Below are 19,290 nucleotides of genomic sequence, written 5' to 3' on the forward strand. Positions count from 1 at the left end.
AGCACTGTTCACCACTGTTCGTTATAACTGTATCACTGACCACTATTGTATCACGGTACGAGGTCGCCTCTTGCCACACTGCTATACCTGGGATGACCACCGCCGACTCCGCCTTGGCTCCACCCACCAGGCCAGGTATAAAGGTGAGCGACTGACTGGTATTCCTCCTGCTTGGATCGGATCACCCACGAGAGTGGGCTCTGTTATTTAGTCAATAAAAACCTTTAGTCACCTTCGTAACTCTTCGCCTTTTATTGGAGGAATTGATAGGTATATCACCCATTAAGTTTCGTGGAAGATCGAAGCCAGGGATCCTCTGTGTTGGGTCTGTCACGGGGTGTTTGTGACTTGTAAGCTACATTCAGCTCTCCAAGCATCATCAGGGTTGAAGTCGCATTGTCGAAGGTTAAGCGCGTGGCTCCAAAAGGGCTGGCGCGTCTTCAAGCGGTGGCGAGGGACGTTGTTAAGATCCTGGAGGATGGAGAGACCTTCGTTTTCCACGAGTTGCTGGACTTCCCGGAGGGTTGCGGCATCGTAACGAGTGGATGGGGAGTGAGGTGTGATGGTACGGGTAGCTCGGGTGTTGTGGTCGACTTGAGGGTTCCAGTGATGCACCGCATTGCACTGTTTAGTTGGACATCAACAAGTCGAGTGTGGCTACGTCTGGTCCATATCGGTGCACAGAACGGAGGGGTGTGATGAACCATGAGGAAAGACTAGAGAAGCTTCAGACTTTATGGAGGTATTAAATGGTGTAGGTAGACAAGATAAATGCAGATTTACTTCAAAATTAAATATATAGTATTTTTACTAATGGCTATAATATCCTCTCCATACTAAGAATTATTATTGGTGGCTTGCTTTTTACTTCTATAAGTTATAACGTGCTATCTTGTGCCTTTGAACCACCAGAAGTTTGTGCCATAAATTCTACACAGCTGAACTAGCAATTGTATTGTGTCTGCACTAATGCTGTTGAACTTTTGGCTAAGCTGTTAATATGTCATTTAATAAGCTGAAACCTGCAAAATTTTAGCTAATATTGCTGTGCAATGTGCATGCCTCTCGTGGTTTTTTTTGTCCTTGGTGGCTTAGTTGAACCTCTGGAAACTCATGTATCCAGAACATCACGTGCTTGCTCCCTGCCTTATTTTGCAAATATGACCTAAATTTGCTTTTTGTGTTAGTTGTATTAGCCGTGGAAGTTTTTACATTAACATCAAAGAAAATTTAATGGTGCATCCGAGATTGGGTTTGTCTTAAAAATCTGGGGATGTTCATGATGAGATCTTAAAAATGTTCATTATTTTGCCCAGTACCTATTACTGTACTTAACTGTGACAGTGGTGGGCATTAAAATCCCACAGCACTATTTGAAGAGCAGGGTTACCCCTGTGTCCTGGTCAATATTTATCCTTCAGCCAACTTCACTAAAAAAAAAACAATTACATCTCACTGCTGTTTGTGGGATTCCTGTGAGCAAATTGGCTGCCACCTTCTTTACATTATAACACTTCAAAAGTAGTTCATTGGCTTTGAAGTGCTTGAAATGTTCTACGGTCGTGAAAGGCGCTATAAATGCAAGTTTCTTTTTAACGTGTGAAAAATAACAACAGTTTTGCTTTATCTTTTTCTCAAAATCTGTAATTAAAGAACATAAGAAATCAGAGCAGGAGTAGGCCACACGGCCCCTTGGCTGAACTTCTACATCAACTCCACTTTCCCGCCCTGTCCCCATATCCCTTGATTCCCTTAATGCCCAAAAATCTATAGATCTCAGTCTTGAATATACTCATCGACTGAGCATCCACAGTCCTCTGGGGTAGGCACTATTTCGAAGAAGAGCAGGGGAGTTCTCCCCAGTGTCCTAGCCAATATTTATCCCTCAGTCAACATCACTAAAACACATGATCTGGTCATTGTCACATTGCTGTTTGTGGGAGCTTGCTGTGCGCAAATTGGCTGCTGCATTTCCTACATTACAACAGTGACTACACTTCAAAAAGTACTTCATTGGCTGTAAAGCGCTTTGGAACGTCCAGTAGTCATGAAAAGTGCTATATAAATTCTAGAGAATTCTAAAGATTCATAACCCTCTGAGTGAAGAAATTTCTCCTCATCTCAGTCTCAGGATAAGGGGTCAGCCATTTAGGACTATGACCCCTAGTCTGTACAGTCTTGGGAACTGCTATTTGTCCTGAAAGATAATATATGTTTTGCAACTTGATATTTTAAATTTCAGGCCATTGTGGTGCATGGCCTTTCACTGATCTATTTCTTAGTATCACTACACAGCTGTAAAAGAATAACATGAAGAGTAGAACTTTAACCCATCATAATCTGTAAATACATCTGATCATCAAGCATCCTTTTTAAACCTTGAAATTTAATGCCTGTTTTCTATGGGAAATAAAAAGACAATCAAGCCATGCTAATGGGTTCAATTTCAGATTTGGTACATGGGCAGTCCTATTAGTAATCTAGTGTAAGCAATCATTAATAGTACAATTGTTAATATGTTTATGGGATCGTGTAATGCTCCTCTTCATTTCTGCCTTCTGGAGATGTGTAAGATCACAGAAACATAATTGGGCTTTACTTTAGCAGAAAAACAACCATTGTGACAGGCTAAGATGCAAATAACAGATCAGCAAGGTCATTTGAACCATCTTGACTCATCCACCCAGAAAGACCCTACAGTCCCCTCATCATGACATCCAACTGCTACTTAAATGATTCCACTATACTACCTAGAACCCACTGTTTGTGCTAACCATTCTTTTATGTGCAGAAGAATTTCCAGATATCAGTCCTAAATTTGCTTTTTATCAGTTTGAACCACCTATGGTCCTTCTCCTACTTGCAACAACAACTTGCATTTATTGTTGCCTTTTAGTGTAGTAAAATGTCCCAAGGTGATTCACAGGAGCGTTATCAGACAGCATTTGACACTGAGCCACATATTCGGACAGGTGACTAAAAGTTTGGTCAGCGATGTAGGTATTGAGCGTTTTAAAGAGAAGAGAAGAGAGGCGGAGAAGTTTAGGGTGAGAATGCCAGAACTTAGGGCCTAGACAGCTGAAGGCACGGCGGCCGGTGGAGGGGCAAAGGAACCAGGGCTGTACAAGGGCCAGAATTGGAGGAACACAGAGATCCTGGAGGGTTGTGGGGCTGGAGGAGGTTGCAGAGATGGGGAGGGACAAGGCCATGGAAGGATTTGAACACATGAATGAGAATTCTAAATGTGAGGTGTTGTTGGACCGGGAGCTGACATAGGTCGGCGAGCACAGGGGTAGTGGGTGAACGGAACTTGGTGCGCGTCAGGATATGGACAGCAGAGCTTTGGATGAGCTGCCAAGTTTACACAGGATGGAGGATGGGAGGCCAGCCAGGATAGCATTGGAATAGTCGAGTCTGGAGGTAACCAAAGCATCGATGAGTGTTTCTGCAGCAGATGGTTTGAGGCAGGGGTGGAAAGGGCGAAATAGGTAGTCTTGGTGAGGGAGAGGATATACGGTCGGAACCTCAGCTCAAGGTCAAATAGGATGCAGAGGTTGCCAACAGTCTGGTTCAGCCTCGGACAGTAGCCAGTGAAGGCTGGAATCGGTGGCTAGGGAATGGCTTTGGCCTTCCCAATATTTCATTGCAGGAAATCTTTGCTCTTCCAATACTGGATGTCGGGCCAAGTAGGCAGCCTTTGTGATGGAGAGGGTACAGACGAACAGGAGGCTGAGGTTGTGAGAAATCTTGTTCAGCCTGAGACAGTGGCCAGGGAGGAGAATCGAATCCGTGGTGAGGGTAGAGAGTTTGTGGTGGAGCTGAAATCCGAGGCTTTAGTCTTTCCCATATCTGCGCTCCTCTAATTCTGGCTTCTTGAGCATCCCTGATTTTAATTGCCCAACCATTGGTGGCCATGCCTTAAGCTGCCTGGGCCCTAAGCTCTGGAATTCTGTCCCTAAATCTCTCCACTTTTCTACCTCTCTTTCCTCCTTTTAAAACGCTCCTTAAAACCTACCACTTTGACCAAGCTTTTGGTCATCTGCTGTAATTTCTCCTTATGTGCCTCACTGTCAAATTTTGTTTTATGACACTCATGAAGCGCCTTGGGACGTTTTACTACATTAAAGACGCTATTTAAATACAAGTTGTCATTGTTAGCTGGAGGAAATAATGGCTTGTCCAAAGGGGTTGGGGTAAGGTAAGACCATGGATTTGAAGTTAAGGACAAGGTTTTAAAATTGCACGGATTGGGGGGGGACAAAGAACCAGTGCAGGTCAGCAAGGATAAGAATGATGAATGACTTAGTGTGGGGTAAAGATGAGCTTGGAGAGGGTGTGTGCAAGTTGGGAGAGAAACTGCAGAGTGATGGGATTTGGAATAAGATGATTGCCGGATTGGAATAGTCAAAACTGGTTGGGCAGGGTGGGTTGGGGAGAAGAAAGTGAGGTGGCAGCAGGCTCAACTGTGCTGAAGGTCTCAATCTTGAGAGACGAAGATTGTTTGTATTTGGAGTTGGAAGAGAAGGTGGGGGAGCTGGGAGAGTGATGTGGTTTGTTGTGGAGAAAAGGAGCCTTGGATTGTCCTTGCTCTTCAGGGTGGTTATCGAGTAATGCACCTATCTTTATTGTTGCCTTGGTGTTATTTGCACATCTTTTGTTGCACCAAACTCAAGTAGGAACCCTGTCCCTCCTGTACCAGTCCTTTTTGTTCTGAAGGTATTTCTAGTTACTTATGTAGGTCGCCTTTCTGTTTTTTGCACTATATTCCCAGCCACTCATTTGCATCCTCAGTTTATGAAGCTAAGAATTGGTGGAGACACTCAAAAAATCTGGAACATGATGGTTCCCGTGCTGAAGGAATCATGAAATTGTATATGGAGTGCATCTGTTTAAATTGAATAACATAGGTAGTGTTAGACTAAGAATCTGGAGCTCTACTAGATGAAGTAGAACAAGAAATTTTGGAGTATTTTAGCTGTAGGTATTATCTCCCTCATAATAAAGTTGGATACAGTTCTGTGACAGCACAAATCATACCATGACCTGGTGGAAGGGACTATATACAACTTTTATAGAATGGACTCAAAACAGCATATAGAGAGGTTATTGTGATAAACTTCATTTTTCGAGGGAGGGAGTTGTATTTGGGTTCCTTTTTGTACATCTTGTACGCAGCTTTTGAATGGCATTGGAGAATCACCTGCCTACCTTTGTCTGCTGCGGATGGTGTGTGGCTGACGACTGGGGTAGGTGGCAAATAACTTGGTACATGGCAGGATGAGAAAAGAAGTTGGATAGTCCCCAAAACTTTGTATCTGTTTGCTGCTACTGGGTTGTGGGATTCTTTTAAAAAATGATGCACCATCAGGGCATTTGGAAACAGTCAGCTGGGAGCTACAGTGTTTATTCAAAACCTTTTCAGAGAAAATGTATTTGCAGTCATCAGGTTTGTTCTGGAAGAAAGACTCTCAAATGGGAGACTGTTGGAGAGCTGCTCTACTAATATTCATACAACCAAATTTACTAGTTTCTGTTATCCATTCGTAAGATTATTTGACCTGTAATAAAATTACCACATTAATAGAATTTTGCTTCACAAGAGTGGATTGGTATTGATTTTTGCTACAAGTGGTTTAACATGTAAATTCTGGGTTTAATGAAGCCCTTCAATCACAAATGAGCAAGTGTAAGGAGACTATATATATTCCTGTTAAATGTCAGTACAGATGGTTTGACAAAAATGCTTCGTGCAAGTGCAAAATCAAAATTTCAAATTTAGACTGGTTGCTTTCATGGTAGTTCTTGAAATATTGCTTACAATACAATGGAGCAATTCAGATCTTGGATATTGTAACTATAAGTTTCTTGGTATTGCATTGTAGATAGTATTTAAACTCTATTGTTCTGTTCAGGTTTCGATAGAGCGTATGCTTCCTACAGCCAAGAAAACACATGTTAGGAGGTGTTGAAGCAATCTGATTATTTCACCATCTTTTGCCCTTTACTTTCCCTCTCTTGCCCCCGGCCCTCGCCTAAAGGTGCAAAGGGCGCCCATTGCCTCTCTACAGCAGTGTGGCTGAGACTGGGAGCTTGGCGTGAGGGGAAAAATAATACCTCTGCGGCTCTCCATTTTTTATGGTACTGTGTGTCGGTGCTTCAATCTGCTTCCTTTTTGTGCTGTCCCAACATGAAAGCATTTTTTTTTTTGCCTTTTCACCTCCAGTAGTTGAATCGATTTACCTGTGTTCCACTACCTAAAACAAACATTTTATTTAACTTGTTAGAGTAAAAGCTATTTCTTTTTATTGCTGGATTCTTGAGGTTCTGTAATTACTTCTGGGTGATGAACTCGCTCTGGGCCACAGCCCATCTGCTAAAATAATCAGGCAGTGTCCTAGGCCCAACCATCTTTAGCTGTTTCATCAATGACCTTCCCTCCAACATAAGGTCAGAAATGGGGATGTTCGCTAAGGTTCTCTTCAGCGCCATTCACAACTCCTCAGATAATGAAGCAGTCCATGCCCGCATGCAACAAGACCTGGACGACGTTCAGGCTTGCGCTGATAAGTGGCAGGTAACATTCGCGCCACAGAAGTGCCAAGCAATGAGTACTTCCAACAAGCGAGAGTCTAACCACCGCCCCTTGACATTCAACGGCTTTACCATCGCCAAATCCCCCACCATCAACATCCTGGGGGTCACCATTGACCAGAAATTTAACTGGACCGGCCATATAAATACTGTGGCAACAAGAACAGGTCAGAGGATAGATATTCTGCAGCGCGTGTCTCACCTCCTGACTCCCCAAAGCCTTTCCACCATCGACAAGGCACAAGTAAGGAATGTGATGGAATACTCTCCACTTGCCTAGATGAGAGCAGCTCCAACAACACTCAAAAAGCTCGACACCATCCAGGACAAAGCAGCCCGCTTGATTGGCACACCATCCATCACCTTAAACATTCACTCCCTCCACCACCGGCGTACCATGGCTGCAGTGTGTAACGTCTACAAGATGCACCGCAGCAACTTGCCAAGGCTTCTTCGACAGCACCTCCCAAACCCGTGACCTCTACCACCTAGAACGACAAGGGCAGAAGGAGCATGGGAACACCACCACCTCAAGTTCCCCTCCAAGTCACACACCATCCTGACTTAGAAGTATATCGGCGATCCTTCATCGTCGCTGGGTCAAAATCCTGGAACTCCCTACCTAACAGCACTGTGGGAGTATCTTCACCACACGGACTGCAGCGGTTCAAGAAGGCGGCTCACCACCACCTTCTCGAGGGCAATTAGGGATGGTCAATAAATGCTGGCCTTGCCAGCGATGCCCACATCCCATAAACAATTTTTTTTTTTAAAGCGTCTTGAGTTTTTTGAGACTATTATAAGTCTTTCAGTGATTGTGCCTGTGACTTTAGATGAAATGTAATGTTCTGGTTAGGACTCATTGGATCTTGAACTTTTGCTTTCCAGAAAAATCACCTTTGAGAAACAGTGGTTTTACTTGGACAATGTGATTGGACAGCAGTATGGCACCACTTTCGAGGTTTCCAGTGGTGGAGCACTCCAACCACTTAAAGCAAAAACTGAGGAAGCTGCTAAAGGTAGTGTCAGAATCTCTTGAATTGCAAACTGTACCTGTAAATTGCACTGTGGGAAGCTTAATGTCAGTGTTGCTGACCACTGAAGTTGGATATTCCACTAGACAGTCTGACTGTATACATTCAAAAGTATGTTTGACGAGATAACGCTTGCAAACCAGAATTGAGCAATACTAAGTCCGTATAATTTTTTAAGTGGTAATATTTAACACATTAACTTGTATTTGCGCAATACAATGTGCATATGGTAATTGCTGTTCCAGTTTGGGCTCTTTGGACAGTGTTTCTCCAGTGGTTATGTTCAGCTACCCGCAAGCATCCAATATCCCATGGGTAATATATAGGAAAGTGATTCAGTCAACACTTTATTGGATATAATTTTTAAAACTTTTAAGAGGATTGAGCTAGAGCATAGCTTTTGACGGGTCATGTAAACCTTCAGAATCTGAGTGAATTATTTCTGATTTGAAATCTGTCTTGGTTAGTGAATTAGCTTTCCACATTGCATTTTCTTTAATCTTCTGCTGAACTTAAAAGGCAGGTAAGAGTGTTTCTTCCCATACTATGCACCAAAATTAAGAGGATTAAAAGAAACATTTATTTCAAAATTAGTTGTAGTTTATATTTGTCCTTTACTTGGGGGGGGTCAGAAATAAAAGGATGTTTGCTAAATTCTCTTAATAGTTTGGCTTATGGATTTTTTTTTTAATTGCTGAAAGTCTAACTACTGATAGTTTGGACAATCTAAAGAATAACACCTAAGAAAATGGTACAAGCTTCAGTGTTTCATTTTTATTTTTGCCTGCTGAGAAATGAAACACTTGTGTACTTATTTGTAACCTAGTGTAGGTACTGAGCACAGATGGATGCTGGGGTAACATTTCTGCCTTAACTGTGTGTCTTAACTCTAGTCTAGGAAAAGCCCCAACGACTGTAGGTACTAATTTAATTAATTATGGAAAGTTGTATACTGTGGACCAATGTCCCCTTTAAGTTGCGCGGCCGCGCAGCCAGTGAGCCAGCTTTTAAATAGATAAACCGCACATGTGCGGAATTTTAAAGGGGCTGCGCGGGCCAAGAAAAAATTAAGAGGAAACATTGCTGTGGGCTCTTCCTCACCACGGATTGAGTTTCTCTTGGAATGCTTACAGTTTGAAGAGATCTTCAACCTAATAGTCTTGGCTAAATTTGACCCAGGTCCTTGCAAAAGAAAGACTTGCATTTATATAGCGCCTTTCACGACCTTGCAAAGTCCCAAAGCGCTTTACAGCCAATTAAATACTTTTGAAGTGTAGTCACTGTTATAATGTAGGAAACGCAGCAGCCAATTTGCGCACAGCAAGCTCCCGCAAACAGCAATGTGATAATAACCAGATAATCTGGTTTTTTTTTGTGATGTTGATTGAGGGATAAACATTGGCCAGGACACCGGGGATAACTCCCCTGCCATGGGATCTTTACGGCCACCTGAGAGAGCAGACGGGGCCTCGGTTCAACATCTCATCCGAAAGACGACACCTCCAACAGTGCAGCCCTCCCTCAGTACTGCAATAGAGTGTCAGCCTAGATTTTTGTGCTCAAGTCTCTGGAGTGGGACTTGAACCCACATCTAACTCTGGCAAGAGTGCTATGCACTGAGCCATGGCTGACACAAAGTAGAAGGTTGCTGTTCTAACCTACTGCACTACTTGGTGCTTTTTTTTTTTTGTTTAGCTTTAAAGCATTCCACATTTTATTTTCTTCCAGAAACAAATGAAGCTGGTATTGATAACCGAAACATCATTGACGATGGCAAGTCCCAGAAGCTCAGCAGAGATGACATTGAGGCACTAAAAGAGCAAGGGTTAAAAGGGCAGGTAGGGAGGGATGCCTTTTATACTAGCCAAGTTGGCTGTTTCGTGAGAGTTACATTCTCTTTACTGAAATTGTGTCTTTAAAGCTAAGTTTTTATTTTATGCAGGATATTGTTCAACATCTGATAGAGAATAGCACTACATTTAGAGACAAAACTGGATTTGCTCAAGAAAAGTACATCAAGAAGAAAAAGAAAAAGTAAGCTTTTGTCCTTTGGGTGGGGAGTAGAGTCTTGTACTTCATTAGACGGAAAAGGTTTTCCCCTGACTGGGATAAAATATTTACTCTCACTACACTAACACATGAATTCTACCTATTTATTAATTTTAGTAAGAAATTACAGTTAACCAAATCGTTTAAGGTCTGATTTTGTTTCTTTTTGTAAAATTCTGATTCAGTGGTTCTGAGAGGAAGTGCAATGGCAATAAGGGAATATAGGTAACTGGTACATTGTAATGATACAATTCAGAAGCAAGTACTTCTCAACACACCTTCAGTGGAAGCCCATTTTAAAATACGCCTTGACATCTTTATATATTGTCACAAGAAATTCAATTACATAACTATGTTTTGGGGTTCAAATAAATTTTCGTATTTTCCACCTTAGAGTATAATGACTCATGGCCAAATTCTAACTTGGTTAAATCTTGTTGATAGGTACGAAGCCTTTATAACTATCTTGAAGCCCACCACTCGCATAATGGCCATGATGTATCATTCCCGTGAGCCAGGTAAAATTTGGTGAGTAAAATCAAGTTGAATGTTCGTTTTTTTTTTTATGTAGTTTAAAATTTTTAGAGCACATTTCAGACCAGTAGCTGCATTTTGGATTTCAGCCAGGCAGTACCATGTTTACCTTGCTGGTTTCTACCTGACTAGAACTCTAAGGGGTTGGTTTTAATTCCTTCCGCCTTGTGGTAAGTTGCGGGGGGATAGTTAAAATGGAGTGAATGTCTATTTGCTTTCTACAATGACGAGACATCGTGTTGATTCTACTATCGCTTTCAGATCTCGGAGCGCAAGAACATAAGAAGCAGGAGTCGGCCAGTCGGCCCCTCGAGCCTGCTCCACCATTCAATAAGATCATGGCTGATCCAATCTTGTCCTCAACACCACTTTCCCGCTCTCCTCCTACCCCTTGACTCCCTTGTAGTTCAAATGTCTGTCAATCTCCGTCTTGAATATATTCAATGATTCTGCCTCCATAGTTCTCTGGGGTAGAGAATTCCAAAGATTCACGACCTTCTGAGAAGAAATTCCTCCTCATCTCCGTCTTAAATGGGCAACCCCTTATTCTGCAACTATGCCCCCTAGTTCTAGATACCCCCACTAGGGGAGACATCCTCTCAGCATCCACCCTGTCAATCCCCCTCAGAATCTTATGTTTCAAAAAGATCACCTCTCATTCTTCTAAACTCCAATGAGTATAGGCCCAACCTGCTCAACCTTTGTCATACGTCAACCCCTTCATCCCAGGAATCAACCTAGTGAACCTTTTCTGTACTGCCTCCAGCGCAAGTATATACTTCCTTAAATATGGAGACCAAAACTGTACGCAGTACTCCAGGTGCCTGTAAAGTGTCAGCGCCCTGTAAAGTTGCATCAAAACTTCCCTACTTTTATACTCCATACCCCTTGCAATAAAGGCCAACATTTAATTACTTGCTATACCTGCATGCTAACTTTTTGTGTTTCATGCACTAGGGCCCCCGATCCCTTTGTACCGCAGCATTTTGTAGTCTCACTCCATTTAAATAATAATTTGCTTTTTCATTCTTCCTTCCAAAGTGGATAACCTCGCATTTTCCCACATTATACTCCATTTGCCAAATTTTTGCCCATTCACTTAACCTATCTATATCCCTCTGCAGAGTCTTTGTGTCCTCCTCACAACTTGCTAACCCACCTATCTTTGTATCATCAGCAAATTTGTCTACAGTACACTCGGTCCCTTCATCCAAGTCATTAATATAGATTGTAAATAGTTGAGGCCCCAGCACTGATCTCTGTGGCACCCCACTAGTTACTGATTGCCAACCGGAAAATTACCCATTTATCCCGACTCTGTTTTCTGTTAGTTAGCCAATCCCCTACCCCCAACCCTGTGCGCTCTTATCTTGTGCAGTAACCTTTTATGTGGCACCTTATCGAATGCCTTCTGGAAATCCAAATACACCACATCTACTGGTTCCCCTTTATCCACCCTGTTTGTTACATCCTCAAAGAACTCTAGCAAATTTGGCAAACACGATTTCCCTTTCATAAAACCATGTTGACTCTGCTTGATTGTCTTATGATTTTGTAAATGTCCTGCTATTACCTCCTTAATAATGGATTCCAGCATTTTCCCAATGACGGATGTTAGGCTAACTGACCTATAGTTTCCTGCTTTCTGTCTCCCTCCTTTCTTGAATAGTGGCGTTACATTTGCAGTTTTCCAATTCGCTGGGACCTCTCCAGCATCCTATCTAGTTGGACTCCATTCATGAAGTACTTTTTTCTTCCAGTGTGCAAGATCTTGGACTTGTCTGTATTGAATTTCATCTGCCATTGCCAAAATCAGCTATTTTTGTCCATAGCTTATGAGTTTCCTCTCTCTAACTGAAAAAGCAAGTTCTTTTTGAGAAAAATAGTACAGTACTCAGAATTTTTCTTCTGCATGTGTAGAAATTGGTTTCTATTATTTTGGTTCTACATGAAGTTGATCAGAAGCCGTGTATATATAAAAAATAAAATCATGCCATTAAGCCATGATATAATCTGCCTAGATGTCATTTGTCAAGTCAACATGGGTGGTGATTGACGATGCATTATGGAGCTCACTGTAATTGTTCGAGTAAAGCACCTCGGTATCGCAGGTTCAAGGGCAAAATTGCAAGTTCTGAGTATCTCGATTGGACACTTTTGATATACTACTTGATTATGGTTTTGATGTAACCACAGCAGATACAGAGGCAAAACGAGGCTCCGTAGATAATTCCTAGAAAGATTGTAACCAGTAGGGATCGGGGGCTACTGCCTTCCTGAGAAATGTTTTTCTATCCAGTGACAAATCTGCAAAGAAAGCCATTTCATTGAATTCAATTGACTGGTTTGTCTGTTTTAACCCTTTTTTTAACTGGTCCAAAGCTGCTGTGTTATTTTGAATCTGCTTCAGCAACTGTTTATTTCCGTGAGCGTCTTTTAACCATGAATAAACCAGTTTGATAGCTTAGTTTGCTGTGAAAGTGTCTGGTGCAACCAATGTTAATATTTTTCTGAAGTGATGTGGGTGTGCAGTTGAAATCCAGTGTGCAAATCTAGGGACAGTAAATGGGTTTATTGTGCACCCAGTGCATGCTATCTCAAATTACTTTTTATGCAAAGTTTAGCTTTAGTTCGGAGGCGAAGGATTGTACTGGCATGGCTGTGCAAACTGTTTTTTGTTGGGCACGAGGAAAGGAATCGGAAAAAATCTGAATCATAAACAATATGTTCCTCCTTGATTGTTACAGATTATAAGATATTGCACTTGTCCTTATTAAATTTCATTGTTTTGCCCACTTAAACTATTGACTAGATCCTTTTGCAACTTTTTCACTACTTCATGGGGGTGGAGAAAGAAAGACTGGCTCATTTGCATCATGATCTTTAAATTGCACAGTTGGTGTTGCTGTAAACCTCCAAAGATGCTGATTTACTGAATAGGTCAGCAGAACTGCACCATTAGAACCATTATTAACTAATAATTCTTTTCCAGCTATTTACGGTACGACACACTGGCTCAGATGCTCGCTCTTGGGAATATCCATGCTGGCTGCAAAGTAATTGTAGCAGAAACCTGTGCTGGTCTGGTGCTAGGCGCTGTAATGGAGAGGTTAGGAGGTAATGAAATCTAAATTTGCAGGCTATTACCATGAGAATTTCTAATGTGTTCTAAATGTACTGTTTTTTTTTAATTGTATTGTAGCGTGAGTATAGCTGACCAGTCTGATCACTGATGAAGCCTCACAGCTGTACTTATTGAACTTTAACTGAGCAAAACTCATCCTATTAGCAATACATCTCACTGAAGTTCTATCTAATTGAATGAAGAAGCACAACTAGGAATATATACTTCTAAATTTAAAGCTGTATCATCCAAAACTTCTAATTGCGGTGAACATCATAATGGGGAGTTGTGCAAGTTGGCCTTATAATGCGCATGTCACAAAATGAGTTCAGACGGTCTTGTTTAAATTATTTCTAATTTCTTCATCCTGTATAATGTTTATTAAGCTGGTACTACCACTTCTCCTATAAAAATACTAAGGTTTTGTGTCACTTATTCTATTCCTGAATACTGTGGGTGAAGAATGGATTAGGGAGGAATATGAGAGTTCACTTCAAAGAAATGGAAGTTGGGATTAAGGGTGGAGATACAAATTTTATTCTTTTTTTCTCTAACAAGAAAATATCACTTTTTAGTTTTCATAGTGGAACTTTTCCCTCCCTTATCCTTGAGTGCTGTTCATGTAGCAATTGTTAGCAACAGCAAAAAAAATGGGAATTAACTTTAATCGTTGAGCAACACAATTGAAAATCTATTTGCATACAATGCCGAGCAAAAGTATTGCAGGGAAAGAAGGGTCGGAGAGAATTAGTCTCGATGAAAGATATAAAATGCATGTAAAGAAAACTGCAAACTTTCCATTTTCCAAATCAGAAGGGTTAAATAATGCTAGATAGCTTTAATTTACAAATCCTGACCATTATTTTGTTGTCACCCACCCACATCCCTCTGCTCCCTTCGAACACCACTTCTGCCCTGAGGAAAAAATTCCCCCAAGTTATTTATAACTGCACTTGCAAACTCCCAACTAGCTAGCTTTGGTCCTCCATTCTACATAATGCCTCTACGGGCATCAATTTTCTCAACCACTCCCTCACCACCACATTTGATACCCTTGTCTCCATCTCAGTCATTCCCCCATCTCCATCTTTTGCTCTGGTCCATGGGCAGAGAATTGAGCATATCTGGTGCTTAACTGGCTGAACTGTCCATCACCAGATCTGGCTGGACTACCTCAGGCTTTACTGATTCTCATTCTCTTCTGCCAAGCCACTCGCTACTTTGGGATCATCCCGGAGAGCAAATATATCTTGGAAATATATCGCCGATCCTTCATTGTCGCTGGGTCAAAATCCTGGAACTCCCTACCTAACAGCACTGTGGGAGCACCTTTGCCACACGGACTGCAGCGGTTCAAGGCGGCGGCTCACCACCACCATCTCAAGGGCAATTAGGGATTGGCAATAAATGCTGACCTTGCCAGTGATGCCCACATCTCATAAACGAATAAAAAAATAATAGCACCTGGCTTCTTTTCACCGTTACCAACAATCTCCTTATACCCTACTCCTGTAGCTTTCCATCTGACCTCGTACAAGAAGTTTCAGGTGCTCATGAACTTTTTTGCCACCAAAGTATTTGTTCTGCTGCGTTTGCTGCATCTCCTCTTGTAAGAACATAAGAAATAGGAGCTGGAGTAGGCCATTTGGCCCTTCGAGCCTGCTCCGCCATTCTACAAGATCATGGCTGATCTTTTACCTCCACTCCACCTTCCTACACTCTCCCTATATCCCTTAATTCCCGAAAAATTATCGACCTCTGTCTTGAATATACTCAACAACTGAGCATCCACAGCTCTCAAGTAGAGAATTCCAAAGATTCACAAACTTTTGAGTGAAGACATTTCTCCTCATCTCAGTCCTAAGTGGCTGACCACTTATTTTGAGACTGTGACCCCGTGTTCTAGATTCCCCAGCCAGGAAAATATTTTCCCAGCATTAACCCTGTCAAGCCCCTTAAGAATTTTATATGTTTCAATTAGATCACCTCTCATTCATTCTTCTAAACTTTAGGGAATATATGTCTAGTCTACTCAATCTCTCCTCATAGGGCAATCCACTCATCCCAGGAACCAGTCTAGTGAACCTTCGTTGCACTCCCTCTAAGGCAAGTATGTCTTTCCTTAGGTAAGGAGACCAGAACTGTACACCGTACTCCAGGTGTGACCTCACCAATGCCCTGTATAATTGTAGTAAGACTTCTTTGCTCTTATACTCTAATCCTTTTATAACAAAAGCTAACATAACATTTGCTTTCCTAATTGCTTGCTGTACCTGCATGTTAACTTTCTGTGATTCATGTACCCAGGTCCCTCTGAATGCAAACATTTCCCAGTCTTGCCATTCAAAAAATATTCAGCTTTTTTGTTTTTCCTACCAAAGTGGATAACTTCACACTTCCCCCACCTTGTATTCCATTTGCCATGTTCTTGCCCACTCAGTCAACCTGTCTATATCTCTCTGCCGCCTCTTTGCATCCTCCTCACAGCTTACTTTTCCACCTAACTTTGTATCATCAGCAAACTTGGATACGTTACACTCAGTGGGGTAGAAATTCGGTTGTTTACGCCACCCGTTAGCGCCTAAAGAGACCGACAAGTGGGGCGATAACCAACGAGCGCCCGGGTGCTGCGATCCCTGCGCCTCTCCCCATATTGAGCGGGCATTTAGCGCTGGCGCTAAACAGTTGCGCCCGCTCACCGGCGCAAGCAGATCATGACATCATTTCAGTGTGCAATGCCTTTGGGGCGTCCCGGACTGGAAATTCAGTGGCGCCCCACTCTGTTCCGCCTGGCGCTAATAAGGACAGCTTACCTGGAACATTCCCCAGTCGCTGTCGGGCTGGGGGGGTGTTCTTTAAAGGGGACTGCTGTGGTATAAAAGCGGCAGCCATTTTTGGACCACAACTTCTTCAAGAGTTACAGAGAGTTGCTGAGCTGCACACTGAGCCATTTCACCACTGAGCCAGCGCTGGCAGAAGAACTTCAGCCTTCTGACCATCACCTTGCTGTTGGTGAGCATTTCAAGCGGGGAAAGTTTCTTTGCGCACTTAATATGGGGGCTGCATTGGAGGGGAACGTGCTGCTGCTGAATCATCTTGAGAGGGCACAGAGACGCAGGGAGAGAGGGGCAGGCATGGCCAGACGGAGGAGGGCCAACAGATGTCGCCACACGAGACCTTACGCTGCCAGGGTTTTGCGACAGCAGTTTTCCTACATGAACATGTCGGAGGAGCAGTGTATCAGAAGGCTGTGCTTTAGAAAGGAGGTGGTGACTGAGCTGTGCCACCTGCTTCAGCCAGATCTGCAGCCTCAGATAAGGTGCATGACATCTCTGTCGGTGGCTGTGAAGATGACTGTTGCCCTAAACTTCTTCGCAAGCGGCTCCTTTCAGGTCGCAACTGGGGACATAGCCAACATCTCGCAGTTCGCGATGCATTGCTGCATCTGTCAAGTGACTGATGCCCTGTTTAAAAGGAGGCAGCAGTACATCTCCTTCCCAATGACCCCAGACAAGCAGCGGGAGCGCGCAGAGGGCTTCGCAGCAATAGCGGACTTCCCCATGGTGCAGGGTGCCATTGACTGCATGCACATGGCTTTGCGGGCGCCTGTATTGAATGCGGAGGAGTTCCGCAACCGCAAGGGGTTCCATTTCTTGAATATCCAGCTGGTCTGTGACCACCGACAGCTGATCCTCGCAGTGAATGCCCAGTTCCCTGGCAGCAGCCACGACGCCTTCATCCTGCGCCAGACTTCTGTTGCAGACCTTTTCGAGGCCCCGGCTCACCCAGGAGGCTGGCTTCTCGGGGACAAGGGCTATCATCTGTGCCCGTGGCTGATGACCCCGCTCCGTTCGCCCAGCACCCCTGCTGAAGAACGCTACAATGCGAGCCATCAGGCAACGAGGAACATTGTGGAGCACACAATCGGCGTGCTGAAGCAGCGGTTCCGCTGTCTGGACCATTCCGGAGGAGCCCTGCAGTACTCACCTGAGCGAGTCTCCCACTTCGTGGTTGTATGTTGCATGCTGCATAACCTCGCTATCCTACGTACCCAGCCAATGCCACCAGCCATTGAAGCACCAGCGGAGGAGGAGGACCAAGACAGGAGGGAGGCACAAACTGGAAGGGCCGTCCGTCAGAGGCTGATCAGAAGTCGCTTCTAGGCCCCTCTCAGGGAATGCTTGCTGCCATTCCAAGAGCAGGAATGGAACCGTTCTGATACCCCAAAGCCTGTGAAGGGCAAAATGAATGTAAATAGCAGACATGGCCATTGTAAATAAAGAAAGTTGTTTATTTTACAAAATGTGCTTCTTTCCAGCATGACCAAGCAATGGCAACAGAAAGCAAAACTAACAGACTGCCACATAAGTTACTCGCACACCCGGGAGACTGTCCAAAACATCACTAACATTCAGACCAGCATCCTCAGCCTTGATTTCTACAAATAACAGGTATCAGCAGCACCTTCTACTTTTTCCCCCTCGATGGTGATCTGCTTTGCTTGCGAGACTGGCCCCTTCCCTCCCTGCAGCTCCTCCGTAATGGGACCCCAGTGGCTGCAGCAAGGCTGGGGGAGGCCTGCTGACTGTCCGAAAGCGCAGATGCCCCTGAGGGACGGCCTGGATAAGCTCTGGGCCTGGAGGGCCCGGCTGCTGACTGCTCCAACTCTGCATGGGTGGAAGCAGTCTGTCCTACAGGTGGTGGCAGCTGCAGTGGAGACGTGCCAGTGGTGGCATCAGGAATGCTGTGATCCTGAGAGCGGACAGCAGCTCCCTGGTCGGCCGACACACTGGCACTCTGACGGGGCAGCATGCGCAGCAATCAGCTGGTCCACAGATTGCTGGCCTGCTGTGGTGCTGCAAGGGCCCCGGGTAATCCTGCCCGATCCAGCGAGGGTGGCAGCAGTCACTGGTCGCGTGGCCTCAATCTGCGTCTGCATGAGGCCAGCGAGTGACTGCGTGGCAGCACTCAGCACTTGCGTGGCAGGTGCCAGTGCTTCGGTGAAGCCCTGGACAATCCTTTCCAGTGCTGCCCCGAAGTCCTGCGCACTCCTTGCCTGTGCTGCGCCGAGGTCTTCGACACTCCTTGCCAGTGTCTCGATGGATTCGGGCATCCTTGCCACTGCAGCCATGAGCTCAGTGTGCCTCAGCCCAGCCTGGGCGCTCATTTCTGCGAGGGCACGCACCTCTTCTGCGCTCTGTGCAGCAGCACTCGCGGCCTGACTCGCCCTCCGGGGAGACGGCCCCCGAGCTTCCCTACCCCACTTGCGTTGCTGCAGGCCGCTGGTTCCTGGAGCTGGTTCCTCCTCAGAACATTCCCCCCCCCCCCCCCCTGCTCCCCTCCAGGGAAGTAGTCTCCCCAGTCTGCAGATGGGCTGGCTCGCCTGAGGGTGGTGGGGATGGTCCGGCTTCCTCCTGCTCGTTGCCTCCGGAGTCAGTGGCAGTGGCAGCTTGAGGGCCCGGCTCCCGAGCTGGTGATGCAGCATCTGAAAGCAGGGAGGTTGAAGAGTGGCTTTAGCGAAAGGTCAGGGTGGCAGCAAGGGATGCATGAGTGCTGCAATGCTCTGACTTGGGTCCAGAGTGAAAGAGCATGCTGGTGGGGGGAACAAGTCGAAGGAGAGAGTTCAAAAAGGTGATGACCTTACCATCGCTGTGCACAATGGCGTCGGCAGCTTCAGTGGTGACGGGACCACTCATCCGGCTTGCAACAATCTGGTGGACCCGCTCCTCGAGGTCTGTGAGGGTCTGCAGGTGAGGCCGGCCTCCTCCGGTACGCAGCTGCTCCCTGCGATTCCTGGCCAGCTTGGCCTGCAAGAGAAAGGAAGGGAAGTGAAGAAACATGCTGCACTGAGCTGACATCACGTGCCCCCCATGGTAGAATAGCCCTTATGCACTGAGCTGAATGTGTGTGTGTGTGTTTCCAGAAAGGGCCATGGGTGCTGGATGACAGCTGGCCATT

General features: G+C 44.7%; 1 protein-coding gene across 2 annotated transcripts in view; it reads left to right on the plus strand.

The window, feature by feature from the left end:
* trmt6 (tRNA methyltransferase 6 non-catalytic subunit) overlaps nt 1-19,290 on the plus strand; it is a 50,116-nt gene that overhangs the window by 14,500 nt on the left and 16,326 nt on the right. For both annotated transcript variants that reach the window (XM_085981721.1, XM_085981722.1), the window contains exons 2-6: nt 7,480-7,610; nt 9,354-9,463; nt 9,568-9,659; nt 10,119-10,202; nt 13,201-13,325. In XM_085981721.1, the coding sequence (XP_085837847.1) occupies nt 7,480-7,610; nt 9,354-9,463; nt 9,568-9,659; nt 10,119-10,202; nt 13,201-13,325 (542 nt within the window). The remainder of the gene's footprint in view (nt 1-7,479; nt 7,611-9,353; nt 9,464-9,567; nt 9,660-10,118; nt 10,203-13,200; nt 13,326-19,290) is intronic.

The sequence above is a fragment of the Somniosus microcephalus genome, chromosome 3, assembly GCF_052327205.1.
Source record: "Somniosus microcephalus isolate GS21.2 chromosome 3, FLI_Smic_1.0, whole genome shotgun sequence".
In the NCBI taxonomy this organism is placed as follows: domain Eukaryota; kingdom Metazoa; phylum Chordata; class Chondrichthyes; order Squaliformes; family Somniosidae; genus Somniosus; species Somniosus microcephalus.